Below are 17,277 nucleotides of genomic sequence, written 5' to 3' on the forward strand. Positions count from 1 at the left end.
AAAAACCCAAATCCAGTCCTTTATGTACGCTTGGCTGGCTGCCGACATGTGGTTAGAATTTTTAGACACAAGATGACTTGTTAAATAGCTTACATGTATGTATAAACACATAGGAGAGTAGCTCGTTTTTCCTTCTGTGCGATAAAATAAGTAGCTCGCTCGTACATCCCCGAATGGGCGCAGACGACTATAATCCAAATTCAGTCTGTCAGTCAGTCTTTTCAGGAGTCTCCAGCAAAGAGAGAAGAGAACAAGACGCATGGAATTGATTATTCCGCCCCAGGCCCTAAAAGAAATCAAAGTCTTAAGCCTTAGTATTTCTTAAAGGTGGCTCCAAAAGGAAGAACTACGCTTCTACTAATTTGAGAGGAGAACTCCAACAAGGAGAATTGAAGAAGTATGCATCCGTGACAAGGAAGGAGAACATAGGATCAAATCGCATAAAAACCTATACAATGCGACTTTCTATTGAAGCCATATTCTTATGTTACTTGCTTAGGCTCGAATAAACAGTAACATCAGAAAGAGTGAATACAACAAGCTTTAAAAAATACCAAAAATATATTCCTCGGAAAAATTCTGTAAAAATGAAAAAAGTATGAACTTACGGTTTTATAGAATCAAATCCAAAAATGATAGAAAAATAATCCGAAAATAAAATTTTAGTCCTAATAACAAAATGTTCTACTGATTTCACGCTCGAATCTCGACGTAGAATCCAAGATGGAAGACGATGACGTATGCTACAATATGTAGTGTTGAAGTCTACAGTTCCTTATAGAAATAAGAATTATCACTTCGTTTTCTGATAGCTGAATAAAATTTTATAAAACAAAAACTGTCCTTTTTACACAATATTGCATGAACATACGTATTTTCCAAAAAAATAACAGAATTAATCTTTTTGAATCCAAGTAATTTTAAATAACTCCAAACCAAGTAATTTGAAATAACTCCAAACAGCGCAACATACAACTAACAGTTTAACAGCCCAACTTCTACTGAGATAACTTTTCCAAATCTTGGGTTATATGTGCTTTCTAAAACGTAAACATGGGGTCACGTGATCATCTTCTGGAAGTTTATAGAAGCAAATACTTGCTACAGATCAAGTTTACCAAGTGTGACCCTGAAGAAAACCAATCATTTTTACTCTAAGAAATAAATTTTAAAAAATTGTCTATATCTTAAAGACAAGGTCCCATCATGACCTTGGAAACAACCAAACAATTTAAAATAAAATAGAACTTGTTTACGAAGGTTGCTACAAATTCTGAAACAAGGTCTGAAACAAGGTCAGGATTTAGATCAACACGTGATGTTTATAAACTAACAGTTTTCTATATAAAAAAGGACCATCTCCAGTGAAAAAATTAACATTACAATACCATATAATGAAAAATATATATAAAAATTAAAACTGATAATTAAATTGAAATAATTATATATTAAATCAGATATAATTAAATCAAATATACATAACAACATCAACATGGCTTCCACCACCACCACCACCAAGAGTGACAACTCCACGTTCTGATCCAAAGTCCAAAGCTGGGGAACAAAACTAATTGCCACAAAAATTGATTACAACTCAACAGTGGGCACGGCAAAGGGTGGATAGGAGAGGAAGACACAGCAAGAAAAGGAAAGAAAGGTCTAAGAGTCAACACTTAGGCAAGAGGTGATAAGAAACAAACCCAACTTATTAAAAGCAACAGCAGCACCACAGCATGGGGAATAAAAAGTGTGTACACCACCAACACATGCGAAAACGAAGACAATGACGTTTCAAGGGCAACATAAGCAGAAAACAGCTCCCTCGCTAAAGTAGCTAGTGTTAAAGTAGGGTAGAGGGGGTGCAAAACGCCCCATTTAACAACTTTTGATAATTTATTGCATGATTTACATGATTGTATTCGCAACGGAACAATTTATTTAATGTATAGGTTACGTCTAACACAATGAAATAATGTTTGCTTACAACGAAAAACTAGTTACGAGAAAAATGAAAAATGGTAAAACTTTATAAAGGGGCATTTTGCCCATATGGTGGGGCAACACGCCCCCTCCGGGACATTGAGCCCCACAATACATTCGACATCTGTCAAAGTCTGTAAAACTGCAGAGATACTATTGAACTATAAAATCAAGTTTTAATCCTATATGGACATTTTATATATGGCAAAGATGCTAAAACTAAAAACTGTTGCATCATTCAAATTAGAACAACAATACGGATAAGCAAGCAGCTACAACAATGCTCAAGTATAAATAGTCCCTAATTTCCATAGTTAATGAAGAAAAAGACAAAGCCCTAAAGCCGTGAATGTTTCTGGTAAATTCTTTATTACTCACACTTAGCACAGCAAAATTGCATATTTTGAGGGTGGTGCCAGATGATTCATGGCACCAATTGTTACATTGACTGCACTGCGACCAGGAATCTTCTTTTCAGGGATCATCACTTCCTCCGTATTCAAATTCGCAGTTTCCACAAATGTTTTCTTTATTATGTGTTGTGTCTGCTGACAAGGCAAGATCATGTTTAGCAACTGACTTTGGACCCGAAGCCTATTTTCCATTTTCATGGTCCTCTATACAAGTTGTCTTCATAATCTTAGATGGTTTTCTACCTATCTTATTGTCCTCTCTACATGTCTGCCTCTTTTTCTTCTGTATATCTTTCTGTTTTGAAACATTGGTTTCATTCAGTTTGCTCCCACTTGCCTGTACAGTACTATGACATTTGCCTTTTATATTTGCTATCGTCTTTCTTTGCTGTTCAATAAGCATCTTTTTATTCAGTGATGACGGTTCATGGCTTATTCTGTCTTTCTCTTTCTTGTTATAAGATACCTCCAAGGTAGCACTTTCCGTTCTTCCAACAAGAATAGCTTCGTCAACCATTTTCAGATTGCCTGTCTCCTCGATGGCGATGGCAGAGTGATGTGTTTGTTGATTATCAGGTGACTGAGTATAAATAGTTTTGTCTGTCTCTGGATTACTCTGAAATTCAACCTTTATGCTTAGTTCAGTAAATGTTTCTGCATTGTCAGAAATGATCATAACGTTACTAAGCGATTGATCATCAAATGACCCATTTCCCTCATTCGATGTTTCTGTATCGCCTGCCTCACCTTCACTATATATAGGAATACCAACTGATTGTTTGTCAGCTGTCTTGTCCTCTTGAACTTATGTTTCTGCATCACCCGACCCCTCTGACATGTATATGCAGCCAGTAACCGACAGGTGATCAGCTGTCTTATTTGATTCAATCAGCTGTGATGACATATGTAATGCTTGTTGATACGCATTAGGCCAATCTGATAGTGGCTGAGGTTCATCAGTTACGATAGAAGAAGCTAAATCGTCATCGTTGAACTTTTTTGGATTAAACGGTCAAAGTCCGCAGGCTTCAAAACCAGTGCCAGCTTTCTGTTAACTGGCAGATCGGTTATACGCTGCAGATATATTTAGCAGCTTCAAATGCACTTATTCGCCTTCCTGGATTGCTTGTCATCCAGTTTCAAGACCAGATTGAAAACACTTTTTATTGCCTTGAAATACGTGATATCAAGAGGCTGGAGCCTATGGGTGCAATGGGGAGGAAAGGTTATCAACACAATCCCTTTCTCACGCGCATAGAGAACACCTTCCAACGTTTTAGGGCTATGGTGCCCATCAAGAAAAAGAAAGTGTGGAGAGTCCTTCGTACATTTCACAAAACAGGTTAAATGTTCCAGCCTTTGCAAGAAAATATGGCTCTCTGTCCAACCACTTGGGCTACACAAGCCCAGTGCTCGGGCTGGTGCACCAGTCATCAGTGATGGAACCATTCGTTTACGTGGGTAGATAAATGTTGTCGGTGCAAAGGTACCGGCCGCATTCATGGCACATATTACAATAATAGTTTGACCACGTTCACCGCTTGTAACTTTACCAACTGATCTAACACTTTTCGAGTCAATGATGTTTGCTGGCTTGTGGACGGTACTAATGCCTGTTTCATCCATGTTCCATATTCTCATACCATCAGCAAGTGTTGCCTCAAGAGGTTCCTTATATACTTGGTAAAAGTTGACTACCTGTGGCCGGTTAAAGCCCACGGCTCTGCTGACACTGGTTGCCTCTGGAGCTCTAATGCCTAGATTTGGATGCCTTTTCATAAAACCTTTCAGCCAATCAATACCTGTTGCATTGCATTGAAATGCATGGTTTTTAATATTCAGATGAACTGTTAAGTCGTATGCCAAACGCCGTACGTCAATAAAGGTAAGTCCAGATAATGCCTTTTCCATGGACTGGATGTACTCAACTAGAAGTAACTCATAAGCAGGCTTGAAAACAGTAGTCTAACTTCCCAGTTTTGACACTCCAGGTTGCGAAACCTTCAAATCTATATGTCTAAGCAAAGTTTTAGCTGGAATTCCATAATTTCTGGAAGCAGCTTTCAGTGAAGTTCCAGAATGAACTGCTTCAATGGTCGCTTTTAAAGCTGATGTCCCATTATTTCCTCGAAAAGTTTTCGTTCTGTAAGTTTGCACCATCTGCAGAAAAGCATAGAATAATTTTAGGCATATGACGGTTAGTTAAATAGTGTACAACATTTAAACAGTTACTGGGCAACACGCCCCTGCAGGAAATAACTACTAAGAATCATGAAATACTATACATAACGCATCTCTATACTATGTTGTTTAAAAATATAAGTACCCTGTTTTCTTTAGGTAGTTCCAGTCAAAAATACTGCAAACAAATGAATTGAACACTTTTACAGGAAGATGCAAAAACATTAATATTCTTGCATAAAAACCATGCGTGCGGCTGTATCCAACACTGGCCGCCATTATCAAGGTCTATATAACCTGGACATGCGTGCTGTATAAAGACCAGTCCATTTTATAGCGCAGGGGCGTCATGATGGCTTGGGGGTGTTTTATCCCATTGAGGCGTTTTGCCCCCCTCTACCCTACATAAAAAATTAGACAGCGGAATGGAGGATGGAAGAATTTATCAAGGATATAGAAGCAGAAAAGAGTAATCTCCGCTAACGCTCAGTGACTCCAGATGACCTTTTGTCGCGTTCAGACACGTCATATGGGAATATAAAGCAAAACGTTGAGTGGTGACTCCGTTCCCATTCGACAAACAAAGAAATCACAATGATATGTGCTTAAACGCAGCTGTGGTGTAGTTAGGTGGTGCGTTTCGATTCCCCACGAAACGGTTAAATAAGAAGCATCATGTGCATACTTTAAAGCGGACGGGAGCGTGTCCCTTTTCCCTTCCCGACGATAAATTAAGACGATAGCAATGTTGGCACTAACATGTCGTAAAAGGCAAAATGGTCACAAGAGACTAAAATATGTGATCGGTCGGTCAGTCTTGCCAGTCCTCAGCTAAAAGAGGAAGAAGCAAGAGGAAGTATTAAGGACACCTAGAGATGAAACAGATGATCCTTACACTGGCCTGAATACAAGCAAAGGCTTCATGGTCGAGCTTACGTACCTAATCAAGAGGGACACCACTTCCTATTTGGAAGGAAGAATCCAACAGCGAGAGAAGCAGCCCCTCAAGGCAGCATGTAAAGTGAGGAAGCCGCAGGCACAAAACCGGTACCCAGCACATACTCACCGATGCCGAGAGCACATTCAACTAAGTGAGCTTATGGAGGACAGGAAAAAAGCACATCGTCACGAACATGGTTTATGGATAGTGTTAGCAGCTTGGAATAGACTCGGATTCGAGGGAAAACTGGACCGACTCGTGAAACAAAAACAGCTATCAGAAGTCGGTGGAACATATCAGAGCCCTGGGGAAGTGTGTGTGTGTGTGTGATTTGGACTTTTAACGTAGCTTGTTTAACATCGTTTCCATCATATCGCTACGATGTCTGTAGTATGGCTGTTTATAGTGATGTCTAGCACTGGGGCATCATGCTGCAGACATGTAGCATGATGTCTCACCCAGTCCCATTATCCTGACACCAGGCCGACCAGTCCTAACACTAACCTCTTAATGGGACATCATTATACATACCTGCGGCACGATGCCCCAGTGCTAGACTTCACTAAAAACTGCCACACTGCAGACATCGTAGCGATATGACTAAAATTGTTAAAACTACGTTAAAATCCAAATATCTCTCTCTCTCTCTCTCTCTCTCTCTCTCTCTCTCTCTCTCACACACACACACACACACACACACACAAAACCGCTCCGGTGGCCTAGCGGTTAGAGCGTCTGCCTCGGGTGCAGGAGGTCGTGGGTTCGATCTCCGGCCGAGTCATACCAAAGACTTACAAAAATGGTACTAACAACTGCCTCGTTTGGCGCTCAGCATTAAGAGGTTAGTGTTAGGACTGGTCGGCCTGGTGTCAGGATAATGTGCGTATTTGTCGATATTTTTACATTATGCTATCTAAAAAAACTTAATTTGTCTGATATTAACGTTCGACATAAAATAAACAGTTTCTTTCAATTTCAAAGAGCCAAGGACGCGTTTAATTTTATCTCAACCTGCACGCGAATTACATTTATTTCAGTATTACAAATATTTCATGTGATCTCTAAATTAAATCATATCACAAAGAAATAATTAATTTACGTTACAATAGAAAAATGGTTTGTCCCTTGTCTTGTAGATGGTATATTAGTTAATTCCCGAAAGATTGAACAGTATCACACACAGTTCCATGTAATCCGCTTGTAGGCCTAACTTTAATCATTAACATTAAAATATGAAAAAGTCTTTAAAACAGACCCTCTTCATAGAAGTGCAAGATCAGTTAAAGGTGACATAAACTTAACCTCTGCTCATTTCTCTGTATGTGCTATATTATGTTGTGTGAGCCCTTCCCATACAGTCAAACGAAACAACATTGATAATTGTTTTAATTGTTCCACGTTATTTTATGTCCGCTTAAGTTGTTAATCGCATGTACTGATCTTAATAAATAATTATCTTTACGGGCCATCTTCAGATGTTCTTTTCTTTTAACGATTTATGCAAAACCGTAAGATGTTCTGAAACACATCAATGTAAATTGCGTGACACATCGAACTACAGCAAAATTCGCCGTAACTTCAACGAATTCTGAGCAAATATATCTGATGCCAACTATCAGAATTCAAGACAAATTATATTCATCAGAATGAGAATAGAATACGGCAAAAAATTAGTGACCCTAATCGATGTCGACAAATTTTACTTTTTCCTCCGATATTTAATATTTCCATCTACGTTAACACATTTAATTAATTTGCGTTTCACCTTGATTTCGCTACAGATCGTACCAGTAGACCCTTTGCTGGATAATCTTTGTTCACTTGTGGCTTTCAGTGTGTTTTATCCATGTGTGGGTCGTAAATAAAGACAGAACAATATCCTTCATAGGCAAGAAGTCATCAAACCATGACCAGTTTATGGAAGAATTCTCTAATGTCAACTCTCTAATGTCAGTACAAAGGATAATTAATCCTAAAGAACAGGTACACCCTTACTAGCATAAAGCCATCTAGAAGTAGCACAGTATGAGTTGCTGGTAGTTCTTCGTTCAGTTCCCAATATTCTATGACAAAATATCAGGCGATGCCGACTCTAAAACGAAACGGTAGCAAATCGAGAACAGTTGTACATCATGTTTTCCTGATAGGGTCCCTGACATTTTCAAGGTCACTCGTACGGATCATACCACGAATGGTTGTCAGTAGATGTCATTCGGACCACTTCGGCTATTTACGAAAACAAGGAATAACAGAGAAGTTAAGAATGATTGAAATATTTTTATTATTATTAATAACCTCGAGGACATTCATATAAACAATCCAAGGATAGAAATAACCGAGTGTCATGTTTGCGCTGCTGCGCAGCTGCTCAGACACAATTGGAGGAAAATTTGCTCCACTCCTTGTGATGGATGGTGATGTCAATGAGATGACAGACACCTTCAATACAGTCATGACAGCAGCTGACAAGGACATCATTGGCCTCCATCGCCCGAAGAAAAAACCCTGGGTTTCAGAAAAGATTCTGAAGTTGTGTGATGCCCGAAGAAAACTCAAAAACACCAGACACACAACAGGGGCAATGGAGTACCGAGAAATAAACAAGAATATCAGAAACAAACTTGAGCAAAGCAAACGAAAATTGGATTGGACAAAAGTGCACAGAAATGGAGAACAGTCTGATAAAGAATAACAGCAAAAAATCATTCCAAATTGTGAAAGACCTCACCAGACAGAAACAACCAAGAGTCAGTACCATTCAAGACGAAAATGGAAAATGCCTCACAGAAGCGAGTGACATTGCAGAAAGATGGACTGAGTATTGCAAAGAACTCTACAACCATCAGTCCACAGGAGACCCAGAGGTGCTTGATGTTCCAAACTCCTCAAATGATGATGACTTCCCCATTCTCAAAGAAGAGGTGGAGTCAGCAATAAGAGCACGAAGAATGGGAAGGCAGCAGGAGTAGACAACATCCCCGCTGAACTTATCAAGAATGGGGGAGAATCAGTGAAAGAGCTACTAATAAAAATCTGTAACAAGATCTGGCAGAGAGGTGAATGGCCAACACAATGGACCCAGTCACTGATTATAACACTTCCCAAAAAAGGCAATCTCCAGCTGTGCAAAAATTACAGAACTATCAATTTTATCAGCCATGCTAGTAAGGTAATGCTGAAGATCATCTTGAACAGACTGAAACCACAAGCAGAAGAAATAATCGTTGAAGAACAGGCCGGGTTCCGGAGTGGAAGAAGCACAACAGAACAAATATTCAATCACAGGGTTCTGTGCGAAAAGTACTCGCAACACCAACAAGACATCTATCATGGACAAATGTTTGCCGTATCACACCTACATGTTAAAGAACGTTTGAAAGATCAGAGGAAACCCGCGGGATGAATGGTGTGTGTCCTCATCTGCCCCCACGTGGACAGACAGCGAGAAGGACATTGTCTCTAAGTTTGACTGGATCGGTTCAAAGCGATATCCAACAGGAATTGAGATAGACAGTGTGATTACAATTTAGATCCGAATTATAATTTCCTAAATCGCAAGAAAAAGGTCAGCAGTTCTCCTGGAAAGATTGCTGAGAAAATAGTATTACTCGGAGAAAGCCACTCGTAATATGGCGGTAAAACTTAGAAACAAATTCTAAAGAAAGACAAAGCTTCGAAAAGGTCGGTGAGTTTTCTTGCTCGATTTTTGCAGAATATTAAGGCATCGTAAGTGTAATTATTTGCAGTATGTATACTTAATTACTAGCAATGTTTAGTATGTAGCATTACCTTTGTAGTGTTTCATTTATTTGCGTATTTGCGAAATCGGCTTGAGCCTTAAGTAGAGAATTATGTAGATTGTTAGCTTGTGGTCAGAACTAATTTTTTAAGTCGCAACTAGGTTACCTCGTAGTAAACCAGTACATTTATTAATGTTTTATGTTTCTATTTACGTATGCTTGAATTGTGAGTTTGGAAAGTGGTTGAAGTATGTAAGATTAGTTAATATGGACGTATCAATAGATCAGAGCATGGATATTTTAATATTTGTATAATTTGTATGAGGTGTGATGTAAAGAAACGCGTCTGATTGCTGTGATATAATGGGATTAGGAATATGTACTGATGTGACGTAATTTATTGATGTATGTATGAGAAGTAATTAATACCGTGCTTTTATTACGACGTTGTTTTACCATACGAGAACGTATGAGAATCTCGATGTGAAATTTAATAGCCGATATCTGAAGATAGGATGTGTGTAGTGTGAGATGAGTGGGCTAAGGAAAAAGACTACCGTCCTTGTGTTTTCACAGGAAGCTTTTAAGGGGACAGAACATCCGGTTCAGTTGGGTTTCGAGTCTCCTAGAGGAGGAGACGAAAGTGAGACCAGCAGAACAGTTACAGGTGACCAAAGTCTAGTCGGTGGAGAGAAGGTGAATAGAAGGAGGAGGAGGAAAAAGAGTCGAGGGTGAGAAAGTGGAGAAGGTGGAGAAGTCTAGAGAAGTCGAGGAGGATAAGGAATTTGGAGACAGTCGGGAGGAAGAAGAGAATGATTTGGAGGAATGGGAGAGAAGAATAAACAGATGAGTAGAAGATAAGGACAGGTGGAAATCTATCTCACACTACTAATCAAGTGATGAGAAAAGCTATTACTGGGTTGAGCGGAAGGAGAGTATTTGGGAAATCTGAATCATTTGACTATTGCATCGTTATTAAATTGTTATTCGTTGAATTTCACTATTTTGTATATTTAATCATTTGACCGTCAGCATTACTGACCAGGGGGCTCGGAGATGTACATCTATATTTCACTAATTAAACTTTCAACCAAAATCAAACCTGTGGGACGTCTATAATAACTTAAATAAAATATTGGGAGCACCCCACCCCAACCATAACAACCCTCGCACCGAGCGTTTCAAATCGATTGGATGTCTTTTGTTGCGGATACATTTCTGGAGAACCATATGCATGCTTTTTGTGCAAATTACTCCACCGACATGTATATTATGCATATTTTTGTCTCGCAGAAACCGCCGAGATAATTCCGAAATTGGTCCTAAATGTTTAAGCTTGGTGAAATAATTATACTCACTCACAGCTATAAATCATCCTTCTCGACATTCTGGATTCGAGAAGCAGCCGATACCGTGAATTCTAAAGAACAAGTACGATGGTACGATGGTACGATGGTACAGTCATGCGTACCATTCATGTGTTATATTTGGTGTCGTATGATGGTATGATTTGTGTTGTCCGCCGATCTATCATGACAACTGTGTACTCATCATGATTCCAAAGAACTAAAATTTACAGGGAAACTCCCCGCCTGAAAGCTTGGAAAAGATATTCTGACCTTCTCTGCGCCACACTGACTTGAGAGGTGTGATCGTCATGCATGGATTTAAATAAATACAGTTTAAAGTCTTAGAATACAAATCCGAAAAATAAAGTTGTATAACTTTCATGTATGAAGAATTAATTATCATAGAACATGAAGTTCGAAGAAATTTTTTCCAGCAACACAACTACTGTTATAGTCACACACAATAATGACAAAATTAAAAAGTATCCATTCCTATTATTGTTACGTCTTCTTAAGTACTAAATGTAAATGCCCAGCAAAGAATGAGCAACAATGCAACACTAAGATTTAAACGATAGTTGCCATGCATTCAGATACGAGATCGTGTATGAGAAAAGAATTTGAAAACTACAAAGAATAAAGCGGTAAAATCTAGAATTTACAAAGAATAAGATATTTTCATACTTGCAACGAGAAACAGGGATCTATTAGGATTACAGATGCAATTATGCTTGCGTCTCCCTCACACACACCGCTTATGGGGGGGGGGGGGGGCGCCTTCCAAAATATGTCGAGCGTTACCGAAAATGAACTTAGGTAGGTGACGAATAAAGTACCCCTTGTGAACATAAAAAAATGTTATTATTCATAGGACATTTCTAAGTCTGGGAGGAAAAAGCCAACTTCTCCCGACACAGAGGTCGTGCTTCTCTTAAGTTGCATATCATATGTTGTCCGCACGTGACTGATAAGGAAAAAACCCAGAAAAAAGTAAACTGGCAGAGAGAGAGACAGAGAGAGAGAGAGAGAGAGAGAGAGTCGGCTAACTCATCTTGATAGGAACATATGTGATCTGACCCTAACTGACACAGAGGAACGGTAACCTGTCATATCTTTTTGACACTGGAAGCAACAATACCTCGCAACTTATATGTAAATTCTATTTCTCGAAATATTACAGTAAACAAAACAGGCCATTGTGGTATGTGCAGATCTTTAAAAATGAGTCACAGTTTTGTTGTAATATGTCCTTTACATGTGATATCTGCGTCGAAGGAAAATTATTGTCTTAATATGTAGCAATACGTCACTCTCATATGATCTCTGCCTCCAAGGAAAACGAATTAATTTATATGCAACAGGTATATCTTATAAAAAATATTTCAGAACGATAGGTTTTTTTTTAATTTTGCGGAAATCTAAATGTTTGCCTCATCATTCTTTCACACAAGTTATTGGTTGTTTCACTCTTAACAACTGTTGGCTGTCAGGATTCACGGTCCAACGAAAATACACATTTTTGTCATATGAACCAAGACTTAAAGATTTCACTCTTTATGGCATATTTAAGAAAACTTCATGCGTTATCAGATTAAAAATTGTTTGGAAAATAGCATCTCATTTCAGAACTTCATCGTGTGTTCCCAGTTCGAAACGCTCTGGAGAGAGGAAACTAGGTGTGTCGGGATTTTGTGCTGGGAACACAATGTTACAAAACGAATGACGGTAGAGACGAAACAATGTACATGAAGTATATGGGTATGCAAAAAAAGAATTTGTCATGGGTACCTAAGGCCCAAACAGATTTGCACTATGCGCCTCTTCCTATTACCACGTTCTAGTTGCAGATATGCACTATGCGCCTCTACATATCACGTTCTAGTTGCAAATATGCACTATGCGCCTCTTCCTACTACCACGTTCTAGTTGCAGATATGCACTATGCGCCTCTTCCTATTACCACGTTCAAGTTGCAGATATGCACTATGCGCCTCTTCCTATTACCACGTTCAAGTTGCAGATATGCACTATGCGCCTCTACATATCACCACATTCTAGATGCAGATTTGCAGTATGCGCCTATACTTATCACCACGTTCAAGTTCCAGATTTGCACTGTGCTCCTCTTCATATCACCACGTTCTAGTTACAGATTTGCAGTATGCGCCTATATATATCACCACGTTCAAGTTCCAGATTTGCGCTATGCCCCTCTACCTACCACCACATACTAGTTACAGATTTGCACTATGCGCCCCTCCGTAACACCACGTTCTAGTTACAGATGATTTATTTTTCCTCAAGGTATACGTGACATGAACAACATTTGTCAAGTTGTTTAAAACATGGCTTGACTTTGATAATGTTTTTCTGGCTTTTGATCTAATTAACATTCAGATAAATTTTCCGCAGATGCACAAAGACCACCTTAATGACAAAGATGTCAACCTTGGTTGAATTAATAGGCTCTTAACAAGATTGAATACACCAACTTTCCAACGCTAAAATTGCAATGAACGAGGACACAACGCTGGATGGCTATGAGACCTGTTTTGAAACACAAGCAGGGCTATACAATAAGGTGTGGCCTCTGGATTCCCTTTTGACTCTTTTATACGTACATACATTCTATATTCATCCGTGGCTTATTTAACGTAACAGGGAAATATTTTTTGACGACAGTGAACATGAACGAAAGATAGAAAATTGAATATATCTACATCGATGTAAATAGTTTCATTCAATTTTCTTAACCCGAACTAAAATAAACTTCACTTACCATTAGTGGATCAACTGTAATGGGATTTACGATAATTATTAAATTGCGTATAAAGTAAGGCTGATTGAAGTATTTCTCCATTTACTGCTTCTTTGATGTAAGTTATTCTGTCATCCATCAGCTCTCGATTTTAAATTAGGGAATGGCCTCACTGAAAATTCCCTCAGCTTATTCATGACTTAGGTATGTGGTCAGATGATTATAATTTATAGAAAACATTACTCGTCGGACATGTTTATTTATTTTGGGGCAAGTCCGATCAGAACATTTTAGGTTACACAGAACTTCGAAATTCTAAGGGTTCGAAAATATTGTCCCAGTTTAAAATAAATGTTAGACATTATCATTTATTTCTTTTTAAATGTGAGAAGCCTCTGATTAACTATGTTTTCATTTCTCCACGAAATTTAGCTACACTAGACAAAACACTGTCGTTTTCAACACATATATCCTCACATATTAATTTCTTTACATTTAAACAATATCTTTATTTATCATTATTATGAAATGTGTTGATAAATACACAAACATAATCTCGTTAATTTAAAATCTGTTGTTTTTTTTAATTATAATTAACTACTAAAAGAAAGCAAAAATCTCAAATGTTTACATGCATAGACCGTTATATTATACCATTCTTCCACCATATTTAAAATAAGTTGTCCTCCCACGTAAATGTTGATATCTCTAAAATAAGTACATTCCGTAAACCTCAGATATATTGCGTACAATAAGGTGTAAAGTATATCAGTTTGATGACGATTAATCATCTGTGAGATTATACTTTTAGTTTTCAATTGGTGTAAGTCAAAGTTAGTTGGTTTTACCATATTTGGTTGCCATATGTACAGAAGATTGTGTCAGGTTTCAAGTTGTCACATCTTAATAATTAACCCTTCCATTAATATTCAAAATTAATACATTGGTGTCTATTTGTAAATTATATTCATTATAAAGACATTAAACTTAATAAAAACAATAAAGATACTTTTTGGTGTAAGCAGAAATATCTGAGAAGTAAAGACTAAGTAGAAATGAGGAATAGAAAGAAATATAACCAAGCCGTCGGTGTTCAAATACACGCTCTGAACTGTAACAAAGGGTCATGCAAGCGTAGCAACTAAAATATATATTTTAGAGGCAAGTATTACCATATTAAAAATCATGATTGATGTATCTTTTAACGGCAAGAGTCTTCAATCAGTATTTCTGGCACAGTGATAAGGTTTCCATAGTACAGTTGAGGAATTTTTAACATGTGAAAATAATTTAGTTTTACCAAGTAATAGGTTATGTACTTTCCACTTTGCATTATGTCGGGATATAATGACATGGTTATACAAAATCAAGCACAAAGAACTACTGCAGTTTCGAGAAAGGATTTGTTTTGGGTTGTGTTATTTTGTTTCTTTGTTTGTTTGTTTCGTGTTATTGTTTTTGTTTTCTTAAGGTTTTGTTTTTGAGAGATCTTTACAAACAGGTCAAAGTATTGGGTTATCGGCACAACAGATCAGTCTATGAGCTTTTGTCGTGGAGATTTAGATTGTGGAAGTACATCGGATCTCGCGAGACCTTGTGCTATCAAAATGAGACGCGGTACCAGCAACCAGATTAAGCTTTATTATATATCCAAAACAACCATTTTCATAATAAAGGGCAACATTTATGTGTTTTTGTATATTTTGATTACATACATCTTCTCACATTTGTACATGACATTTAAATATGAGGTAACCATGTTAGTCCCTTCTCGCAACCGTTGTTAGGTGACGTCATCATTGACTGTGAATGAATCAATGCATCAGAACAAAGACTCAGATCAACCTGCGGAAATGAAGCCTTTGCAATGAGCCGTATAATGATGGGTATATCATAAAATAAGAAGCACCGCTTTCTTGATATCAACATATATAACGTGTACCTTATTAAGAAAACGAAAACCAGTGCTTATGACAACGGTACCTGAACCGATATTCACATATCACTATATTTGGTCTTTTCTTTGGTTTTCCTACACCATTATATATATATATATATATATATATATATATATATATATATATATATATATATATATAACTGTTATGGCATTTTCCCTTTTACTGCATACAGCAAAGTCGACAGAAACAGGTGTCAATAAAATGTTCATATTTGTTTCACAAATGCCCCTCCACGAAAAATGATTTGCTAAAGCCTTTTAATTTCCCATAAATAAAATCTTGGCGTTTCTCCTTTAAACATTACATCAATTAAATGTCCATTTGACGTTTACGACGTGTGGTAGACAAAGTATACCAGAAGCATGACGGACGTTTGTATCACATGACAATAAGAAACTATAAAGCTATGTACAGATATAAGCTCTTGTTAAGAACCGGGCGAGCTATTAACTTTTATGACCCTATTTTTCATCGCTTTTTAATTGAATTTCGTATTTGATATATTAATGCTCCAGTTTTCGCAGGTAATATTTCACGGTTAATATTTCCTTATAAGACTTACCCCCCCCCCAGTACCTTTGTTTTCCCTTCGTTATCCCCATACTTATCGAATTGATGGTGGTTATTATGCTTCATAGCGTACCAGTGTGTGTATTATTTAGTATTTTCCAGTGCAAGACTCGTGGTCATTTTGGAATACCTATATCTTTCATTACAGTGCTCACAAACTGGCAAATAACTCACAGTTATGACCACTTGATCAATATTTAAAATTTCAAAATAATGAAGATAAAAATATTAATTGCAACACATTTACTTGCTCACATGTGTAGCAGTTGAAGTTAACGTCCACAAACGTGACGTTTTTTGCACTGATCGCCTTAGCTACCTTAAACGTACAGGTTCTGTTGGTCGCATTCGAGTACACAAAAACGTTGCTGTAATTATTACTTGTATAAAATTAATTTTCTCATGCATTATGAAAAGGGAATCTACTCCTGATCAAAGATGGATTTGTCTCGTTTGATCGTAGGGGTGAAAGTGAACTGTATTTGTTTAACCTATTAACATTTCTTTTGTTCAAAAAGAGATCTGACATAAAACAACATTTGGACAATGTGTATAGCCATTAGATCAAATGTCTCGACCACCGTTCTCTGATACTTGTCACAAGCACCTTTACCTCCCGTGGCAGATATGATGAGAATTTCACATGAAAATGTATACGCCTGCATAATAAATCAAAGAAAGCGCGAGAAAATGTTTCTTGCCATTGTGGCCCAACATGACTCATGACGATGTTATAATGGGCTAATCGAAGGAACTTTCCAAGCAAAGACACTAATCGATCGATACAACTGCCACTTCCCTTAAGTGTGGCAGTCTGGAAGTTGTTTCATATGGATTATTGTGTTGTTTCTGACGTATTTTGTTTTCTCGCGTCCTAAAGAAAACGAGGGGATGTCAACATAGGCAGCCACATATGATAAAGGAGTATATCAAATTGTCGAACGTGATTTAAGACGATGATATCCGTTTAATCGTACTTTAAACTGAATTGTTAATCTTAACCATCTAGTACAGGCTAAGGGCATTTTATTTTACTCTTTTAAAGTTCCTTCGGTACTAAAAATACACCATTTTAATTTCAACCCTCATTTTTAAGTTCACAATATGAAAAACGTAATACTTCATTACGCATCGTTGTTGTATTGGAAAAGTCTACTCTGCGCAAAAAATTTAGTCATGGATATGGAATAATCACAAATCACTAAAAGAAATTTCCAATACTTTTGTAAATACATCATATTCCTATGCGTATCCAGCAGAAATGCTTTAAAGAAAAGCTTTATGTTTAAACATGAAATATTTAATTGCGGCTGATAATTTTTTTTTGTGAAAAATATGTCTTTTTAATGCATACTCACTGAAAAAGAAGGATAACTATGCTCTAC

At 37.4% G+C, this 17,277-nt stretch overlaps 1 protein-coding gene across 1 annotated transcript in view; it reads right to left on the reverse strand.

The window, feature by feature from the left end:
- Window positions 1–2,344: 2,344 nt before the first annotated feature.
- The window catches only part of LOC149794669 (uncharacterized), a 54,285-nt gene continuing 39,352 nt past the window's right edge, over window positions 2,345–17,277 (reverse strand). Inside the window, exon 2 of the mRNA XM_089963957.1 lies at window positions 2,345–4,553. Within this exon, the coding sequence (XP_089820083.1) occupies window positions 2,575–3,069 (495 nt within the window). The 5' untranslated portion in view covers window positions 3,070–4,553 and the 3' untranslated portion in view covers window positions 2,345–2,574. The remainder of the gene's footprint in view (window positions 4,554–17,277) is intronic.

This window comes from Sinohyriopsis cumingii, chromosome 7, assembly GCF_028554795.1.
Source record: "Sinohyriopsis cumingii isolate HCF-2022 chromosome 7, ASM2855479v2, whole genome shotgun sequence".
Classification (NCBI taxonomy): Eukaryota; Metazoa; Mollusca; class Bivalvia; order Unionida; family Unionidae; genus Sinohyriopsis; species Sinohyriopsis cumingii.